General features: G+C 40.6%; 1 protein-coding gene across 1 annotated transcript in view; it reads right to left on the bottom strand.

Moving 5' to 3' along the window:
* Positions 1-10,048, bottom strand: part of LOC111573751 (dolichyl-diphosphooligosaccharide--protein glycosyltransferase subunit STT3B-like) — a 77,485-nt gene extending 67,437 nt beyond the window's left edge. Inside the window, exon 1 of the mRNA XM_023278050.3 lies at positions 9,459-10,048. Coding sequence (XP_023133818.2) covers positions 9,459-9,736 — 278 coding nt within the window. The 5' untranslated portion in view covers positions 9,737-10,048. The remainder of the gene's footprint in view (positions 1-9,458) is intronic.
* Between the last annotated feature and the right edge of the window lie 12,059 nt (positions 10,049-22,107).

Genomic DNA, 22,107 nt, shown 5'->3' with positions numbered 1-22,107 from the left:
CAACTCTTATGGGCAGCCAGCAAATACACATGCAACTCCTCATTAAATAGTAAGAGGCACCAGCAGGTACAACTGCAAATCTCGAAAACACTGATAGGTAATTTTCTTGACCCTCATCTTCTGCTTTACAGTCATTAATCAGTAACATTCCTACTACCAATACTGAGGCATTCAAACCTACAGATAAGAACCATTCAGAGTGTGCAACTTAGTGCCATTCTAGACAAATTCATTGGTCATCAATCCAAAACTATTAGATTGGCGTCTCACAGTTTTAGATCTCACCAAAGACCTCACACTTAGCCAGAGTGTCCTCTTTTTTGTCCTCATCACAGCATCTCTAGAATTGAGAAGAAAAGTTTGCTTGTTCAAGGAAGCACAACAGTTTAATTAGGCGAGAGGAGCTTTAAAAAAAAAAAAATCTATGAAGAGGTTGAACAAGGCTTCACAATAACTGCCAGACAGCCATTTAGAATATGAGCATACACTATCCCAAAAGCCTGGAAAACATTTATATTTATTTTATAACTAAAAACAAAAACTAATTTAGTGTGCTGCATCTCAAGTCACATGACTTACTCATGTCTTGATATCTCTTCTTTCATTATCAAAATAGAGGACATGTATGTCACAGCTGTAAGCGCTGTAATGCAACTAGTCTGTCTGGGATGAAAAATACCACGCTCTACTTTTCAAGATCATGTGGTTGCCTCTGCTCTGACAGTAGTTCCTGAAGAGGCAACTATTGACTTAATTTCTTAGATGACAGCAAGGTCATACCAGCCCACCTCCACATGCACTGTGGCAGGTCCCAGAGAGACGTACAGAGGAGCCAATTAGTTGCTGATAAGGGGAAACCCAGCAGAGCTGAATGAGAGAAGGTAACTGTAAGAGGTGGGGCTGAATAGAACACAAGTTAACTGACATTCAGAGGTGTGTGTTTCGGTACACTATGTCTACCTCTCAAAAAGCCAGAGCTCGTTGCACTCAGTCACATACGTCCAGTTGCACAGCTAGAAGTCAAGCAACAACGAATCCATGTGCAGTGGAGGCATAGTAAATTTCAGTGTTTTAAAACAAAGAGGACGTATCTTGAGGGGATATGTCAGGAAAAAAGAAGCAGAAATTAAAGTCTACAGTATCTATGCGCTTCACCTTTCCTTCATCAACATTACCCAAGACGGCTACAACTATTACGGCTACAACTAATGGCTATTTTAGTAATCAAACATCGATCGATAATTGAGGCAAATAATTAGCTATTTAGATTACGTATTGCACACTCAGTGGCTTTTAGTTAGCTATCAGCTTGTAAATTTAGAGGTGCTCACTAACAATAAAGACAAGTAAGACCATTTTTGTGTACTTTCATGATACAGTGGTATATCATTATATGATCTACTGCTACAACACCCCACTGGGATGCACTCCGTCAACCCGAGGCTGGAATGCTGTTCTTATTAGTGAAGCCGATCATTTTAGATGTTGCTCATAAGCATTCCAACCAAGATGCAAAAATGGTAATTTGCTGGTGCCAGCTTCTTAATTGTATGAATTTGCTGCTGAAATATCATTGCAACTTCAGTATCATTTTAGGATTTTGGAGTGTTGGTCAGACAAAAAAAAAAAGTTTAAGTTCATCCTAAAATATACATATGTGCCAGCTGCTCAAAAATAGACCAAAAAAGTTACCTCACAGGATCTGCCATGCAAACATTTGAAAATAAACAAAATCAAATTAAAGCAGACTCACTTCACATAAACCAAAAGGCCCAAACGAACAACAAAGTAAAAAACAAAAGACATGATCTGTAGATGTCTGACAAGAACATGAGGGTTTGTTGCACAGCTGTTTCATCATCATTATCTGTCAGTATGCTTTTATGGTACTGGTATTTTGGAACAAAGAAAATCTAGCTCTCGGGTTAATATCCTCTACAGATGTGCCACATCACATCACAGTCTCACTTGCAAATGTTCTTATGCCACACACACACACACACACACACGCACACGCACACACACACAGATTTCACAGAGAAAAAACATATCAGCGACGGCGGGAGCCACCGATCAAAAAGCGATGGTGGAAGAGGAACTGTCAGGCCACATAGGATGATAGCACACAGTTCACAGCTCCAGCAGCAGCCAGACCACTTCATATATAGTCCAATGATCACTCACACACTGGCACACACAGACACACACGCACATACAGACACACACACGGTCTGATAAACTGCGTTATGTACTTTCTCTCAGTGCAATTTTACAGTTTCAACAGTTTGTCAGCTTCAACACATTTTCCCACAAACTGGTCTTTGGCTTTATTGGCTCCATGCTTACCCTAAAATGTAATCACTGACTCATAGGGGCCAGTGAAATATGTGACCTAGCTGAAAATGGAGAGAAACCTTTACGGTCTGGTGTGGTCACATTGTTATAATTACAGTAGTGTCAGACTATACCACTCTCACATCTGAATGATAGCTTAAAATGACTCATCCCTATTCTGATTGTTGCATAAGGAAAGAGCAGAATTTGTATTATATAAGCTGAATAAAGGGGATCTTCCTCATGTTCATGGTGGTGAGGAATTCCTGGTGGAAAACAAATTACTGTGACAGAACTGGGCTTAAAAGGCTGAAAATATTATTAAGGGCATGCTTCTAATGTTCATGCCCTCCTGTTGGTCTTTGCCAGCTCATCCATACACCCCAGTGGTGATGTGACACTGCAGCTGAATCAGGACATAGCGGCAGTTGTTTGATTATGCAAAGAGAGGTGATGATGCTGAAAGAAATGGCTAATTTGACAATGTCTTGAAAAGACCAGTGTCTGCTTTAGTTTAGTACAAACATGCTGCTCTACAATCACTGACTACCAGCCAATGTATGTTGTTATCTTACTGCTCTATGCCACAACAGCCTTTCTTTGCTACTGTACCTTGTTTTTACACTTTCATGAGATCTCTTGTCATTAGTCAAATATCACAGCCAAAACAATGGAACCAAACGCAGGGCGAATACTGGGCCACATTTCACACCAAGGTAATTAACTGGTCCGCAGTAGATATTTACAACAGAAATATTTAGTTGTTAACAAGGTAGAGAAAAATCACTGCATAGTGTTGATCGAATGTAAGTTCAATTCAATAAGTCAGCAGTAATACTTTAAAAGCAAAAGGTTTGTCATTTATATATTATACTGAGACAAATGAGTCTATTCTTTTTTGACACATTTTTAACATTTTAACAGTTAATACTAGTTTACCAGTATCAACAGTCAGTATGTGAAACAGAAGGTGTTGACTTTTTCCATGTTTACTTGAAAACATTGTTGCTATTTCCTTGTTAAGGAGTAAATGCAACACCATGGAGTACATCTCCGTACTCACCATTAGTATTAAATGTGCATTGTAAAAGAACTACTGATCTTGGCTGCCAGGCTCTATAGTGAAACACACGTCATTTTACTGAAAGCGGGACAATGTTAGAGATATATAATACAATACAACTTGACAACATCAGTAAGTGCAACTGCAAAATTTAACAGAGTCAATTTTTCTCTGACAAAGTCTGACAGCTAGAGTTGTAATTTAATTGTTATTTTCCCACAGAGTTGTTTTTTTGACACCCCCACAAACTGCAGCAATTTACACTATAATACATTATCATTTTAATATTTTATTTCAATCTACAAAGTTTCCATGAAATGGTAAAGACTAAGAACAAGAATTACTGGAAGTAGTAGCTGTGATGACTATAATGAGCTCATCTCTGTGGTAGGCATCATATTACTGCAGTAATGCAGCAACTGGCCCAGCCCTAGTGTCAACAACTGAACACTATAAGCTTCACAAAGGTACAATTAATTGCAATGCTGTTGCTCAGAATCAAATTATATTCTACATTGTGAGTAAGACCCAAAGCAAAAACTCAAACTCACAGCCTTAAACAGCCCTATTTACTGGCAACAATCTGCCAGCAAATAAATACGTGCCCCAAGCGTGGAGCAAAGTCCAACCTGCACAAGGTCGCAGCCACCTAGAAGGTCTGTGAGTGTCAGCCTGCTGGTGTGTGAACCAGGCAGTGAATCTAGACCTTCATCTACTTGCGTGTTACTAGCAGCCAGCAGGACAACATTTGCTCCCCTGCCCAGTGAAAGTGCTGGTGCTTGGCAGAGTCACAGCGACTACAGAATCAGGTGTCAGGTAGACCGGTTCAGTCTGTCAACACAGCTGACCAGAGGCACAAACTGTCATGACCCTGTGACCAAGCAGAATGCACCGCTGAAGGCATTTAGTAGGAGACACCGGCACTGAACTTGCTCTCATGAATCGTCGTCCCAAATCCAAACACGGCCTTGCTGATTCACATAGAATTTTTGTGTTATAGAATGCTTGGGGCAAAGGCTAAAGTTTTTTTTTTTTTTTTTTTTTTTACCATTACCTATACATGTAAATAAAAGAAAACAAAGGCGTCTAACTTATGCCATCAATTACCTCCACAGCAGTAAAGAGATAAAATGATAAGAAGAAACAAGAGAGAAAGGAAGCAGATATGAAGAGGCAGCCAGTGTAAATGAAGCCAACAGGGCTAAATGTAGGATCTGCTTCTCTATTCTGTTTCAAGCAGACACTTTTATTTCTCCTCCCCAGCCTGCCTCTCTTTTCATTTTAAACCTTGAAAAGCACCTTTTCCTCTCAGGAAAATACAGAGCTAGACCTTTTCAGACTGACGTACAACAGCAACACCGTCTGGGTCTAATACCTGTTCATTACAGAACACAAAACCTCTTGCTCTCATTCTCAGAGTGCCTTGTAATGTTTCACAACTGATCACCCTTTCTGCAGCCCAGCAGCACACACATCATCAACTACATCCCCAACAAATACCAGAGCTTTACCTATTATCTTTCATTTACAGCTATAAGGACAAAGGGAACGGTATCCTTGTATGAGGCTGAATCCAGTGTAATCTCACTCTGTTTGCTTTTCATCTAGGGATAATAAGATCCTTCTCAATTAATTTTGCAGGCATCAAACATGGATAATTATCTTCAAATCTTAAATCACTCTCACACTCAGCCAGTGATATGAGTAGCGTTGGGTGAAGAATGTTTTTGATACCAGTGTCTGGGTCTGGGCGATTAACAATAGTGAGACACCAGAAAGCTTGATGTTGTGTTGCACAACCAGGCTGGAGCGGCATTACTGTCCGGTAATACCTGGTCCTGGTCTGCCACTTAGAACCTAAACCTCAGCACGGTGTGACAGATTTAACCTTCAAGTTTTGCTTACTTTCCTTATTTGATGTGTACCCAAGTCAGATTTTTCCTTTATCTCTATTTATATGCATACATTTATATATTTGTGCACAATTTTCAGTGTAATGTTAATATTAAAATTGTGACCTGTATTTGTTGATGAATAGGCTGCAGTGGTTAAGTTCAAAGTAAGGTCATTACATTCAAACATTCATGACCCTTTTCTCCTGGTCTTTATCAAAAAATGGCCATGTAAAATAATCAAAATTATTTTAAATTAAACATGCATTTTTCCAGATATACTTCCCAGATGTACTAAGGTCATTACATGAGTTAGATGTTAACACAATCATTGGAATTAAGCAGTCTGTTTATTTAGTTAAATCTGTTTAAATTTCCAATATTTGTAAATTTAAATTAAAAACAAAGCTAGAGGCCAATTCAGTCTGGACTAATTTCTCTATGGGACATGAGGCAAAATTAACATTAGTTGCACAGGTCATCGATTTAAATGCCATCCAGAGCACCTGTGTGGGATCATTTTTGACCCCGCATCCCAAATAACACTGCAATTACCTCTTGTTTTTCAGCAAGTTTGCTGGTCCTCCTGTGAATTAAACCCCACTAGATGGCACTAGATGAAAAGTGAAGTGATCACCAGAGTTATAACAAGTCATCCTGGGAGGAACATGAATGTTCGTAAAAAAATTTCTTACAACCTATTCAGCAGTAAAAGGAACAGTTGTCTTAAAACTGCACTCCCATCTCATGGTGGCTCCAGAGGAAAACTTAGAGGATCATGCAAATAAACAGGCTTCATCCTCTGAAGATAATAAATGTCAATAGTCATTTTCATAGCAATCCATCCCACATCTGAAGAGATCTTTCAGTCTGTCTGACAAGCGTTGCCACCCTTAGGGCCTTGCCTCTAGCATGGCTAATAACTACTGCACACAAAGGACTCAGCTGAAATCTGCATCTTTTGTTAACTAAGAATGTAGAAATATTACAGTTATGAGTGGCAGCCTACTTAATGTTCACAACATGTACCTTCAACTTGGAAATAAAACGAGCAGCAGAATATATGAACTGTCTATCACCTTTGGCATGCCGCAGTTTTTCACCTGCTTGTTGCCCCAGATTCTGAGGAGTGAAAATTCAACTTGGATCCTACAACTGAAATGATTATAGCACAGTGAAGACTAACATTCGCTGTTGTCCAATTTGCAGTTGAAGTCAGGAGCTTTGTGAAAATACACATGCTTAAGTTATCTACAGCATTTGTGTTAATGAGTTGCAACTGATACATTTTTTTCTGGAAACTATAATTTAAAACATCAAAGACAAAAGTCTGCAGAAGTCCCAGAACTTTATTCTAAAAGGAAATCTCATCTAAATCTCAGTGTTCTCCTTCCAAATCGAGACTGATCCGCTCCAGGAACCGGGAAACAACGCTACAAATCGGACTAGATGTGATGCTAGGTTTCAGTACTGATAGATTTAAATATTCAGTTTCACTACACACTTTGGTCTGTAACATCAAAGCTTTGTAATTCAGCTTTAAAAACCAAATGAAAAAAGACTAGTTGTGATTGAATGGTCTCTATTTAAATTATTTCATGTCTGTATCAATATCCGCCATGTCATTTGTCAGGAAACACTGAACACCAAGTCACACTGATTGCACTTAAATTTCCTACGAGCCCTTTTTCATAGATGTGGAGTATAGGGGGAAAAAAAGATGACAGCGGATTAGATACAGTCTCCTTGCCAGACCTTGCTCTGAGGGAGGTCCAGTTCACTAGCAAGCAACCTTTAGTGCATCAGACAGACACATAAGTACTAATGAAGCTGGGTTTTTTTTCTGATGCTGCACTGTGCATGATTAACAAAACCCATACCCAAAGCATAACTAGCCATCTATGTGCCGGCTGCCTAACACCAGTCCCGACCCGCTTTGCTGTCAGATCCAATAGCTCGATCTAGGACTTCTGAAGGAAAAGGACAATTAACTACCCACATCAAAGAGACACATCAGAGAGGGTGTGAGTGAGGAAAAGAGAGGGATAGACAGAACAAACAGTGTAGCGGAGGATTGATACGACTGTTAGCTCTCCTGCGATCTTCTTTCAAAGATAAGCTACAGAATGACAGCAACCTTGCAGTGAGATTGTGGGGATGTGCATGAGGTAACTGCCATCAGTGATCAGAAATGCCTCCTTTTTAATCTCCTGAATGCTTGACAACCTTGAGACTTCTTTAGTATGACATCAGAAAAAATAAATAAATCAGACTTCTTCCAAACATTCAATGTTTCAACAATTTTATGGCAAGTCAGTCGATTCAAACTCTTGAATATGGTACATTAACTTAACGCAAAGACAGGCTACTTCCCCTTCACAGATGCATGTGCTCACAATACCACACACACACAACGGGGTTTCCCTTTTCAACACGAGGTGAGGCACAACAATCTTATTGTACTAATTATAAAAATTGTCATTGTTATCACAATCATTGGAAAAGAAATGGGCTTCACTCTCCTATCCAATTTAAAAATGTGTCATAGATTTTTTTTTTTAATCTTAGTTAGGTATGAAAAATACTGACCTTAAACATATTCTATCCTCTAACTATGACCTGCAGGAGAAACACTGACACAGGATCTCACAAGTTTCCTCATCCATCCAAATATCTAGTTTACATAATGCTGCCAGTCTGATAGCAAAGGGAGATTGATAGAACAATGAAGCAGTGTATGAATAAATTTCACTCTATGTCATGCCACGTTAGGCTTTAAGACAGCGACACAGAAACTGAAGGATTCTCGCCCAGCCAAAGCTTTCAAGCCCCCTCTTTCATTCAGCAGACAGACATGAAGCTGGCAGTTTAATCCACACCGCTGGTCTCAGAATAATCATTAAATTCTTTCAGTGATGCAATGCAGGCTTGGGCCAGGCAACAGTCCCTTGGAGTACAAATAAAAACCTTGGACAATTTCTGGCACTAGCCACACTGGTGAAGTTTGAAATGGATGGTTAGGCAGAGTGCTTGTCTGTCCAACCTGAGGTACTTCATTATGTTTGGGGCAAGCTTTGAAAAAATATGTGTATGGGAAGGTAATGTGAACATGAAAAGGTACAAAATGTTGGCCTCCTTACACATTATCTTGCAGCAAAGTCTGCCAACCTCACTGTCGACTGTTAGCTGCTGCCTGGCTGCACTAATGTCTGGGACAGTGTCAGGAAGCCTTTTTCACACCTGAAGTAAAATCAGCATGTACCATTACCCTGCCAAAGCATCTGAGATAAGTCAGATCGAAATGCTCCTATTGCATGGGCTAAATGAAATGTTCAAAGCCACCTAAACATGACTAGCATTATGCAGAGTCAGGTGCACGTTTCAATTCAAAAGGACAAGCAGTTGCAGTGGAGATCCCAGAGGGATACTATGCAAATGCAATTCCAAACTTTGCAAGAATAATGCGCAGGATGAGGCACCATTTGCTCACAGTAGAAGTCCCAAGATATGCTCCTATTGAAATGTGCATGTGGCACACGAACGACATTAAACCATGTAATCAGTGCTAGTGTCGCTGCAAAGACACAAATAAATCAGAGCAGAGGAGATTTGTGTGTGCACAGAGGAGATATCTGTGTCAGAAGGACTTCGGTCAGCTACCCGCTGCTTCTTTCCGGGTTCAACCCGAGTCAGATGAAGCTGTCACCATTGTCCTCATTTACTCTGCTGTGACCTGCCCCTCCTCCTCCCCGTCCTCCTTCACGTTCAGTTCCAATGGTGCACTTTATTATAGACTACATGCATACACAGGCGTCATACGGCTGAACGCCGGCCAGTTTTACGTGAAGATACAGAAAAAACGTACATTTGGAACCCTTGTGAAAGGATTTAACTCCGTATAATATGACTGATTAGCGGCTCAAGTATAATGTTTAATCCCTTTAAGTACATTTAAGCTTTCCTCAGTGTATCTCTGGTGCTGGTCGAGCTTCTCGGTGCCGCGAGGAAAGCACGTCGTTTTTCTGAATCTGGGCGCGTGACAATAAAGCGTTCACTTGATATGCTTTTAGAGAAACTTCCTGACAGCGCAGCCGCAGCTCTGTCCGTCGGTAGCTCCCTGCCCTGACCAACAGCCTCCAGCAGCTGGGTGTGCGGGGAAACAAACTTACCAGGGGTCGAACTCGTGAATGATGCTCTCGAAGCGAATAACAGCGAAGAGCCTGGAGCTGAAACCGGCCAGCCAGGCCAGGAAGAGGATGGTGAAAGACAGCAGAGACTGCCACCCGGCCGGCTGCGACAGGCCGCCGGACAGACCTCCTCCTCCCGCTCCGGCGCTGCTCCCTCTCTCCGCCACCGCCGTGCTGCTGCGCCCGTTCCCGGAGTACGACGCTCCCGAGTTCAGGGAGGATTTGTGTTTGTTGTCGGAAACCGGGTGATGCTCCGCCATATTCTACGTCAGTCCCGTCGTGGCAAGCAGGCGAAGCGAGCTATCTGGTATCACACGGGAAAGAAAAGCCTCCTCTTTCTTCCTTTTCTCTGCCACGCTCCACTTCCGAAACCACTTTGCACCACCGTCCTTACGCACCCCGCGCCCCCCAAAACACCGGCTGTGATCCCAAACTTTCTAACCTTACTTCCCACCGACCGCAGAGGCAGCTAAATATTTCCGAGGAATCACATAGCAGTGCGTTTTTTGCAGCACACTGGAAGTGACACACGCGGCTCGAGCAGTTCCTCCTTCCTTCCTTGGAGCTGGATGAAAGGGGCGGGAGCAGCGCGTGGAGCAGGAAGAGCTGTCAGCCTCTCACAGCGAGACAGGTACAGCCAAGAGGGACACGGCACCGGAACAGGCCCAATCCCAGGGCAGAGCGCAGCTGACGGACGGACAAAGCGGCCAATGAGAAAAGAGCAACCTGACCGGTGGAAAGGCTGCAGAGCGAGAGAAAAGCGAAAGATTGGAAGTGACAGACAGGAAGGAGAGCCTATAGCAGGCTGGCAGCGGCGGGGCGCTGGAGTCGCATGAGCCAATGAAATAAATGAATTTCACAGAAAATATCGAACAAACTGACTGGCCAAGAACTACAGTGACAGGAGCATAGACTGTATGATAAAATCTCTGGCTCCATAGACCCCAGTTCTACACAGCAAAAACTAAAACACCAAAGACTGCTTTTCTACAGCTCAGGATTTTTCTTCCCAGAAATCAGGTGGCCGATTTGAAAATAAATCAATATTGAATTTTATATAAAGCCTGAAAGTTTTAGGGGGCTGGGCTACTTGATTGACAGTGTGGTCTGGAATGATTGACAGTAGTGGTGTGCCATACTGCAAGATTTGGTATCTACCCCATACCAAGTACTCTAAATACAGGGCCAGTATCACCGATACAGATACTCCAGACTACAGTTTTCAGGAGTCAGTAGGTTTAGGACAATGGTTAGGTGCTGCATGGTCCAAGAATCGGTCTAATTACTGGGTAGGTTTTCTGTGGGTCAGACAAAGAAGAATCTGAGCTGCCGATGAAATCACAATGAGGGATAACCTCCTTAAACAGAGTTAATTTTTGACAGTTCGGTCAATATTTGTGCAATACTTCTGTCACTGAAATAGGAAATGATGCATTTTTACATTAAATTTTCTGCACAGAACTACTTTTGTAATGTTAAATATCTTTTTATTTTTTCCCCCTATGGTTATTGTCTTTGATAATAAAATGTGACAGACATTGTCAGTTCATCGCGCCCACCTGGTCCCACCTGGTCACAGGTGAAACACCTCAGTAGTTGAACATTTGCTTATCACAGACACTACATTTACTGATGTTCCCTAAACGCCTCACAGTGCAGATTGTGGTAGATGCTGCTCAGTGGCTAGGTGCTCAGACAGCTGTGTGAGAAACAGTGACTTTGAAAAGAGTGAGATAAAGTGTCCTCATTTCAGATTTGTACAAGAAGAAAGCGACTGATTTTATCCATGTGTTGTTTTCTATGAACAAAGAAAACAGCAAGTGTGCTACGTCTTTTAAGAGCAGAGCACATTTTTTAATTTTAAAGGCCGCAGTCAGTTGTTTTCGTATAGTGGTTAGAAGTTAAAAATCATGTTTGTGATTACTGATTATTTAATTTGTGGCCCTGCTACAGCACTAGCCTTTGTAACTGGCTCACTAGTTCAGTATCTTCCTGCCTGCAGTCTGATCATCAGATGTGTCTGACTTGGACTTCTCCTTCTCTGCCTCCCTTTTCCTCAGTGACCAGAAAGAGTTCAAAACTGAAGAAAGCAGACACAAAATGAACACCAACAGATGCAAAACCAATGCAAAAAGAAACAAATCAACAGAACAGACTAACAAACATCTATAAAGATGCACAAAATGTCCAGAAAGAGATTAACACTGATGAAAACAGACTAAAAATGAAGACAAACAGGCACAAAATCAATGCGAAAAGAAACAAAACAACAGCAAAGACACATAAAACAGCCAAAAACAGAGACATAAACATCTACAAAGATGCACAAAATCAGCAGGAAGTGACACAAAACCACCACAGAAAGACGGAAAACAATAAAAAAAGACAAAAAATAAACACAAACAGATGTAAAACTGAACAAAACAAACACGGAGATTATCTAAAAATGAGAAATGGTATAAAATGACGGAGCTCCGAGTCTTTTTATCAATTTAACAGAAAAAAAGTGGTTCAAATGATGAAAAATGCTGCAAATATAAACTTTTTATGCAAATTTTGTATTTTTCCTTGGGCACTGTGTAGTTTTACTGTTTAAAGTGCCAGAAAAAGACAGAAAACCAACCTCGGGTTCAGATTATTTTGTCCTGAAGGTGACATGAAACTAAGGAAAGTGAGAAAACAAAAGGAGAATCGTAATTTTCTGGGTATTTTAGTGTCCATTTTAGTGAGTTTCTGGCCTCATTGGTTGAGGAACGTACAACAGCTGAACAGCATCAGGCAGGAACAGAGCTATGGAAGAAATTATAGTTATACTTTCTACTACTATGTTGTAGGATGTGGCTATGGAGCCTGTTTGATTGTTTGTCTCGCTTCACAGAACAACATCCAAACACAAGAGGAGCCAAGTGTCCAAGTCGAGCTCTGAGAGATGGTCAGGTCGCCTCTTTGATGAAACCGCAGCAGTTCAGGCATACATGAGAGAAACTGAAACTAAAGTTAAAGTTAAAGTTAAAGTAAGATCTTATTACACTGGTATTGTTCAATATCAATACCAACGCTGGTATCGATATTTGGATCGATCCGCCCACCTCTAATTGACAGGTTGCCTGGAGGAGGCGGCCTAGACGCTCATTCACCATGAACTCTGTTCTAGTCGTTTGGATTAATTCTGATATAACTGTTAGTTTATTTACAGGTGGAGCAGCAGAACATTTTCCACAGATAGTTTTTCTGCCCGTTGGATTGTGTTAACCAGTTTTCTACCTTCAGCTTATTCTACCAGCAGACACTGAAAGGACTCTGATAGTTCAGTAAGTTCATGTTTATTTTCTTATCAGTGCTGCTTTTAATGCACTTGCAGCTTTAGTGTCAGATATAATGTGTGCCATACACTCCAGATGTTGATGGAGTTAATTTCTGTATGTGTTGACCAGAGAAGAAAGTTAGCATCCAGTAAATATTAACTTTAATGTGAATTAGCGATGCTAACCGAGCTAGATGCTCTGTCATAGCATGATGAAAGCTAACATAGCATTAAGCTAACGATGTTTGTGTTGAGTTTCATGTAAACAGCTGAAGTGAGTTGTGTTAATGTAATGTGGTACATTTAGTTGATAAAACTGTCAGTGGAAATGCTGGTTCACATTAATGTAACATTTAGAAAACCTAAATGTGATTAAAACAGTAAGGTTAAGGTTCTCTATTGTCAGTACTCCTGATATTTGCTGAGTCTCTGAAGTTAAACTGGAGAAAACAGTAAATTTACTCTCCAGTCGTTAACATTGTTTAATGACTGATTCACATGTTGTAGTACGTATTCCTGCAGTGTAGATTGAAAAAATAACCTCCCAGAACATGGCCAAAGTAATGATGAACACTACAGTTATTACATTAAATTACAGCACAGAGAAGCTGGATAATAAAATCCTCTAAATGTAAAGTGACTACAGGCCTTTTTGTCTTTCAGTGCTGCTAAACTATATGAAATAGGAAATCTTTCCAGGGTCACTTTGAAATGAACCTCTGCTGTTGATGCTGATACTGTGACGTCTGTCTTCATCTCAGGTGTCTCATGTTCACTGTGAGGATCTTCTGAGTGAAGCCAACAGAAGGAAAACCTCATCTGGTTGTGAAGAAGGAGACTGAATGAACAACATCCTCAGTGAACTACTTCCTGTTTAGCTTTCACTTACAGAAGGACAGACCAACTGTTTCACCAGTTTACTATTCTCTGTTCTTAGTATTCACAGGTTCCATTTCTCACCTTTAACTTCATCTCTGCTGTTGTAGCAGAAATACAATATAAAAAGTCCATGTTATTTATAGCAGATATGCAGCATTAAAACATCAACACATTCAGGGCAAGATCTTCATTATTCCCTTTATTGCACATTTAAAAAACACATTTAACAATTGTGAACTGTAAAGATGTGTAAACACATGAAATAAATGGATGAAACAATGTGTTGCTGACAGTGAAATGTAAAAACTGAACAGACACAAGACAAGTTGTATTCTGAAGAGAGGAGCTGAATCTACAGCATTACTGATGGATGGATGGATGGATGGATGGATGACGGATGGATGGATGGACGAATGGACAGATGGACTGATGGACGGATGGACGGAGGGATGGATGGATGGACGGATAGATGGATGGACGAATGGATGGATGGACGAATGGACGGATGGACGAATGGACGGATGAACGAATGGACGGATGGATGGATGGATGGATGGATGGATGGATGGATGGATGGAGTAGTCAGAGAACCCAAATGCTGACAGGCTACCAGCAGAGAGGCGGGATGTATAAAGGTTTTATTTGCAAAAACAAAGTCCAATTAAACAAAGCAGGCAAACTACAGAATAAAAGTAAACTAAACAAAAAGAGAAACCCACTGAGCAGAAAAAAACACACTTGGAAACAACTACCAAATCTAATTTTAAACTAATCCAAAAAACCCTAGGTAAATCCTACAAAACTATGCAGAAATAATTAATCAAGGAAACAAGATGGGGGAAACCAAACTAACGGAGAGCAAACAGGCTTTGGGAAATCCAGGAGACAAAACAGGTAACAGCAGACTTGGAGACAGAGATGGGAACAGCGGAATATTCAGGGGGAAGAACTGGGTCCATGAGTGGTATTGTAGTCTGAAGATGAAGCAGGGATCAGAGGAAATCCAAGAGAAGAACTGAGTCCATGTGAGATCTGACAGTCTGTCATCCAGTGGGGAGTGAATGACTGAACTGGCTTACATGCTATGAGGTGGGATTGAGAGCAGGTGAGTTAAGTGAGCTAATTACTGCAGCTGATTCACAGAGCTGCAGTCACACTACAGGCAGGTGGAAGGTTCAGGAAGCAGAGAGAGACAGGAGAGAGGGAGACAAGTAGACAGATGCAGAGACAGACAGATGTAGAAAGAGGGAGCCAGAGGGACAGGGAGAGAAAGACAGACAGGAGAGAGACAGGATGAGTGAGACAGAGATACAGGAGGGAGAGAGATGCCAGAGACAGGAAGTAGGAGGAAGAAGGGATAAGGTGTGAGGAGAACAGGAGCCGGAGCAGGGATCATAACAGTTATTACTGGAAGGATGAGGAGAACATCAGTGCTGCTCTTCCTCTCACTGATGAAGAATCTTGGGGTGATATTTGACAGAGACTTGAAATTTAACAAACAAATTGACTGTTGTCAGAGCAAGTGTCTTCCAATTGCACCTTTTAGCTAAAGTCAAGCCTTTCTTAAACCACACCGACCTAAAAAAAAGCCATTTATGCTTTTATCAGCTCAAGACTGGACTACTGCAATGCACTTTACAGAGGCATCTCCCAGTCATCTATCCACTGCCTGTAACTCATGCGAAATGCTGCAGCGTCTTTTAACAAACACCTCCAGATATGAGCACATCACCCCGGTCCTTTACGTTCTCCACAGGCTTCCAGTCCAGTCTAGAATTCTTTTTAAACTTTTATTGTTTGTTTTCAAAGCTCTTAACGATCTTGCTCCACCTTTTTTTAAATCTGAGCTTTAAACTTTAAAGGACCATAAACAGCTCTGAGGTCTTCCAGTCAGCGGCTGCTTGTAGCACCCAGGTCTAAATACAAACACTGGGGTGAGTGGGCATTCTCTGTAGCTGCACCCAGGCTCTGGAACAAGCTGCCCCCTGACATGCACCATCACTGACCTGAGTCTTTTTAAATCACAACTCAAAACTCTGCTGTTTGAAATGGCTTTCCATACCTCGCAGCATGGTGACATTTTATTACTTTTTTCTTTTAGATGTATATTTTAGTGCTGTTTTATTGCTGTTTATCTTATTGTTTTATTGCTTATTATATGGTGGTTAGCACTTTCGCCTTGCAGCTAGAAAATCCCTGGTTCATGTCCCGGCCTTCCTGGGATCTTTCTGCACGGAGTTTGCATGTTCTACCTGTGCATGGTTTCCTCCCACACTCCAAAAATATGCTGAGGTTAATTGATTTTTCTAAATTTCCCATAGGTGCGAGTATGATTGTTTGTCCTGCTTTAAGTTAGTAAGTTAAGTTAGTTTAAGTTACTGTATTGTTTTTAAGTTCTTTTCTTTTTATTTTTTTTACTGTGAAGCACTTTGCTCACCCTTTGGGCTGTTGTAAAGGGCGATACAAATAAACTTTGATTGACTGATTGATGGGGCCTTCCTGGGATCTTTCTGCATGGACTTTGCATGTTCTCCCTGTGCATGCGTGGGTTTTCTCCGGGTTCTCCAGCTTCCTCCAACAGTCCAAAAATATGCTGAGGTTAATTGATTATTCTAAATTGCCCGTAGGTGTGAATGTGAGTGCGATTGTTCGTCTGTATATGTAGCCCTGCAACAGACTGGTGGCCTGTCCAGGTTGTCTCCTGCCTTCACCCTAAGCCAGCTGGGATAGACTCCAGCACCCCCTGTGACCCCAATGAGGATTGAGCGGTGTAAAGATGATGGATGGATGGATGGATGGATGGATGGATGGATGGGTGGGTGATTGAGTCTTCACCTCAGACAGCCACAGCTGGATGTTCATGTTCTCTGGAGCTCTCAGTCCATCAGACCAGATGTTCCCAATGATCCAGACCAAGACTGGAAGGAAAAGACACGAACAGCAAGGAACAGATCTACAAGGTTCTTTCATTCCAACTGCTGGGACATTAAATATAAGAGTGAACACAGCAGGTTATGAATGTGACAAAATAAAATGTTGTAGGGTGTTTTGTCCTATTTTTTTAATCTTATGGGAATGTTTGTTTTCCTGGTTGAGGCCAAAGAACATTTCACTGCCTGAGATACAGTAAAGTTCATTCTTTTTATTCTAATATATCATTAACATTAACATGAGCTCCACACAGTTATCTGACCATACACCGCTGTAGAGAAAACACTGCTGTTCTGTTTTCCATTCAATAGCAGCAGAAAGCGCCGATCACCACTGTGGTCCAGTGTGATGGTTGGTCAACCTCAGTAACTTCACTGTTTCTGAAAGAATCATTTAAACAGATGTTTTTTGTCACTGAAATGAACAGAAGCTGTTAAAACCAGTCTGAACCAAAGAACAGAGATATTAGCTCAGAGCTGAACTGTTCTTCACACATTGAACTGAGAGATCAACATTTATCAGTAACAGAGTTCTGTGGAGGAATGTTAACATAGATTAATTTATGGCTACTGGTCATTAGGAAACAACAAGTAGAGACAGCAGTTATTGATCTGTTATGATTGATCAGCTGTGATCTGCAGGACACTTCGCTACAGCTAACAGTTAACTAATTTATGACTGACAAACCTGATTTAGCATCAGTGTGAACACAAAATCAGGAAATGTAACTTGAGATTTACAGAACAACTTTAAAACACTATGTTAGAACATGTTTATATCAGAGGTTGCAGTCTGATGTTAACTTACAGTAACTTCAGCTACAGTAACGTAGGTTACTGCTTTATATGTGACGTTATCCAGATATGGAGAAAAGTACAACTAGTTACTAAGATGATTTTAACACTTAACTGTCGAGTTTATCTGCACTTTTGGAGGTGAACGTTGTTAGCAGCAGCGTCTGTAAACAACAGAAGCCAGTGTTGTGGTTTTTTCCTACTCCCCAGCAAAATTTGACTCCCCTTTGCGTGAACACGTGCGACTTACTTTCACTCTGTGGCCCCTTTACAGGTTTTCTGTTGTACAGTCACTGTTTTTTTGTTGTTTTGTTTTGTTTTTGTTGTTGTTGTTTTACTGGTTTTCGGGCTAAATGTGATTAAGTAGCCAACTGTAAACATGTTTTCCTATTAAATATGACCCCCCTTCACGTGAAAGCGATATCGGGTATCTAGTCATTACAGGGGAGAAGCTGTGGGGGAGTCAGATTTTGTTTGGTCAGTTAACACATCTGACTCCCCCATTATATTAGGAATGCAAGAAGTGACAACCTCCAAATTTTCTCAACTGGCATATCTGGACCTCTGCTACTGTTGTATACAATATCAGGTATCTAGTCATTACAGGGGAGAAGCTGTGGAGTCAGATTTTGTTAGCAATTAACAAAATCTGACTCATCCATTATAGGAGATAGAAAATTTTATCAGTGAACAATTATTTTATTGACACATAAACACCACTGATGGAATATGAAAAATCTTTGGCGATTACACCCTGTCCTGACGTCCTAATACAAGTGAAGCTGAGAGTAGCGTAGGATCTCCCCAGATGGCATTTAGACACTGGTGGTGCAGACAGAAACCTGTCACCTAATCATATTTAACAGAAAAATATGTTTACAGTTCGCTACTCAGTCACATTTAACCTTAAAACCAGTAACAAAAAAAAGAAACAAGCAAAAACAACAACAAAAAAACCCAGCAAATGTACAACAGAAAACCTGTAAATTGGCCACAGAGTGAAACATTAGTTGCGCGTGTTCACCCGAAGGGGGAGACAGGTTTTGCCGAGGAGTAGGAAAAAACTACAATACCGGTAAATGTGGGCTCTCAGTCAGTCTGACCAATCACTGCTCTCTGGCTCTCAGTCAGTCTGACCAATCACTGCTCTCTGGCTCCGCCCTCTGAGAATCTTTGTCTCTGGCTCCAAAAATCTAAGATGTCAACCAGGAGGTGGCAATCTCCTGGCTTCGTTTTCTCAGTGCAGAAACCACCGAGTGACGTCAAGGTAGCCACGTCCATCTGTATTATACAGTCTATGGACAGAAGGGTTTTGTGTCAACTTTAGGCCACAACCGAAGCCCACAGACACTCATTTCCACTGGTATTTCTAACTGAGATTGATATTGAGATTAAGACATTTGTTGCAGTAGCCTACAAGCAGTTCAACCTTAACCTCATTTGTGGTGATAAGTTAGCTTATCACTTTATCAATGATTAACAATAATTAGCAGTGGTCTGTTGGTGGGAGCCAGTATTGCAGTCATAAAGCTTGTTTCATGCTTGATGCATCTGCGAGGTCAGCGTGGACGAATTAAGCCATTTTAGCAGCCACGCCCCCTCACGCGGCCCTTCTCAAGTGGAAAATTTCCACGTTGTGCACCTCCAAATTTTTCAAACAAACAACGTGATGGGAAAACATCACGGAAGAACAAGAGCTCCTAGCAGCAGAAGTTCATAAATACAGGCATTTATATGATTCATCACACAAAGATCACAGTGATAACCGGGTTATGAGCAATTCACGGCGTGAAATTTAAACTAGCTGCTGAAATGCAGCTATTTGGTACAATGCCATGTTGTAAGTGGTGTAAACTAGTGATGTGTTGTGCAAAAGATGTGGCTCTCAGAGTCGATGCTTTGTAGTGAATCAGAAGAGCTGACTCCCAGCAAGTGAGAGCCAACTCCCAACTTTAACACTGTCCTCGCAGAAACCATGTTAATGGATCCCAGGTTTAAGAAGCTCGCCTTCAGTGACAACAGAGGTGTTGATGAGACACTTCAGAGAATAAGTGCTGCAGCAGCAAAATGTCCTCCAGCAGCCAGACACCTCCACCATCAGAGGGCCAAGTGGAGGAGGAGCCTCAAACTTCTCTTTGATGAAAGAACTGCAGGAGATGCTGCAAGGAGAAATCCTACAACTGATGCTGTAATGGAGGTGAGATCATATCTCATTCAACCAGCAGATGACCCACTGAGCTGGAGGCAGGCCAAGGCCTCAGTCTTCCCCTACCTGGTGAAGGTGATGGAGGAGAGACAACTTCTGTTCCATCTGAGAGAATCTTCTCAAAAACAGGGCAGATACTCACCAAAAGAAGAAATGGCATCAGCCCATCCAAGCTCAGGGAGCTGATTCTTCTGAATGCCAACTGCACTGAGGACATTTATACTGTTTGAATACGAGTTTGGTTCTGTTTCTGTTCTGGTTCTGTTCTGTGGGTTTGTGTGCAGTGTTCTGTCATTTGTTTTTTGTGCAAAAAAGTTTGATTAAAATGTTAAACAAAAGTAAGAATGTCTGTTGTTGTAACAGAACAAATGCACAAAATAAGGCAATTATGAGGCTTCTCATAACAACACTGAATACAAAAAAGGTTTATCAAAACACAAATCATTCAAATGTGCCAGGTTAGGCTAAAATATAAGGCTACAAATAATACTAATTTAGGAGCCATTTGGGAGCCGAAAGAGCCGGCTCTTCTTTGGGAGCCGTGCCAAAAGAACTGGCTCTCTGAAAAGAGTCAAACTTCCCATCACTAGTGTAAATGATGGCAAACTTCTTCTACTCTTATTTAGTAGTGTGGTAGACGTGTGTTTGCGATACACTGTGCCCTGCAGTTTGGGAGCAGACGCTGCATGGAGTATAAAAGCCACACGCGTTCTCTCATGCTGATTCCAAGTGTATTATTTCCACGCGTCATGCTTATGCAGAAAGCATAACCAGCCATAACCCAGCCATTAGTCATGCAGAAATAAGAAAAGTCAAAGTTTTAGATTCAGATTTGTGAAAGCAGAATAAAATTATGTATGCCCACTTTTAAAAACAAAATATTGTGTGGTTTTAATCCAATACAGGCAATGCAAATGTACATAAATGGAGAAGAAATAGCACTCCATAAAAGGTTTTCTCTCTATGTAAACATCACAGGGATATAATAAAGAGCCGGAGCAAGCTGATGCTCCCAGACACAAGAAATACATTTTTAGCAGCCTCAGCATTACCAAAAAGGGGAAACATATGTTAAAGCATTAATTACATTTTTCATGACACTTAATAGAATATTTAACTAAAAGCTTGGACACTTACAATCGTTAAATTAAATAATGATTAGAGCTGAAGCAAGTGAGATATTGTGTCTTGTAGTCCAAGTATGATGAGTTCACCCCAATTTGTGTTATTACCTTGCATTTGAGTTACATGGCCAAGTATCGATGTTTTAGGAGGATGAAAAGAAATGCTCTGACCTTTAAAAAAGCAAGAGGTTACATTACAACAGTGACCCCGATTCTAGAGCTGCTTCTGACATGTACAGTCTTCCAAACATTTGGGTAAAAAGAGTTACAGCTAGTGCAAAAGAAAAAACAAAAACAGTTTGTGTTTTAGTAGCTTATTGAAGGGGGAAAGAAATGTGTGATGTTAATATTGACTCTATCAAGGTATAGAAAATAACACTGAAGTCATGTGGAAATCAACTCCATTTGTCAGAATTCACATTTGCTCTTGGTTTTCATTGCATTGCCCAAGACAAGGAAGACACATTTTACTCCCCAAGAGACAGACTGAGAAATCTTTCATTTTTCTTGTGCAGCCGACAGGGAGGACTTTTATCCACATGGCTGCAAGATTCCATGAGGATTTTGGAAAGACATTCACTGGGAAGTTTTAGCTCAATATATTAATAATTTATCCACTAATTAACTAAATGTACCTTTTTTCTCAGTTTATTTATAAATTTTAGTTACTTCAACCATTGTAGATTGCTACTATTTTAGTCTTTATACACTACTTTGAGCTAGAACAAAAACTAAACTAACTAAAACTGCAAATATGTTGATGCTGTAAATATGCAAATTTCCCGTGGTGTGGTGAGCAATAAAGGATTATCTTATCTTCTTTTATCTTAAAACATTTTTTTTATTACCTGTAGTTTAATATTTCAACCCTTTACACACCACTTAGCTTCTGCATCATATTTCACTAGATATTGCTTTTTTTCTAATTATTTTTAACCCAAAAAATTCATCTGTTTATCCATAACTTTAAGCTGCTGTGACCATTTCTTGTGGTCGTTTATGTTCACTAAACACATGGAGATATTTTTAATCAAATGGCCGTTGTGAAAGTACCACTAAGGTACAAAATCAATTTAGTTTTTGTTTTTGTGAAAATCATACACTAAGTTCTGTGATGTCAGTGTAAGCTACCTTTTGATGAATTTAAGATTTTTCATCTTATTAACCTAAAAGTTGTTCTTGCTGATGGATCAATGATTTATGTACCATAAATGAATAAAAAAATATTATTATAATACATTGCACCTGTAATCAAACAGTCATACCATCTGTTTCTGCTCAGGAAGCTCAATGCATTATACTGTTCACATTTTCTCTTCAGTTCTATGCACAGTAACAAGCAATGTGTCTTGGCTGAGCAATACAAAAGGCTGCTTTATCTCCCAACCAGGAA

The sequence above is a fragment of the Amphiprion ocellaris genome, chromosome 9, assembly GCF_022539595.1.
Source record: "Amphiprion ocellaris isolate individual 3 ecotype Okinawa chromosome 9, ASM2253959v1, whole genome shotgun sequence".
Lineage (NCBI taxonomy): Eukaryota > Metazoa > Chordata > Actinopteri > Pomacentridae > Amphiprion > Amphiprion ocellaris.
The sequence above is the reverse complement of the archived record's forward strand: the minus strand, read 5'-3'. Positions and strand labels throughout refer to the sequence as shown.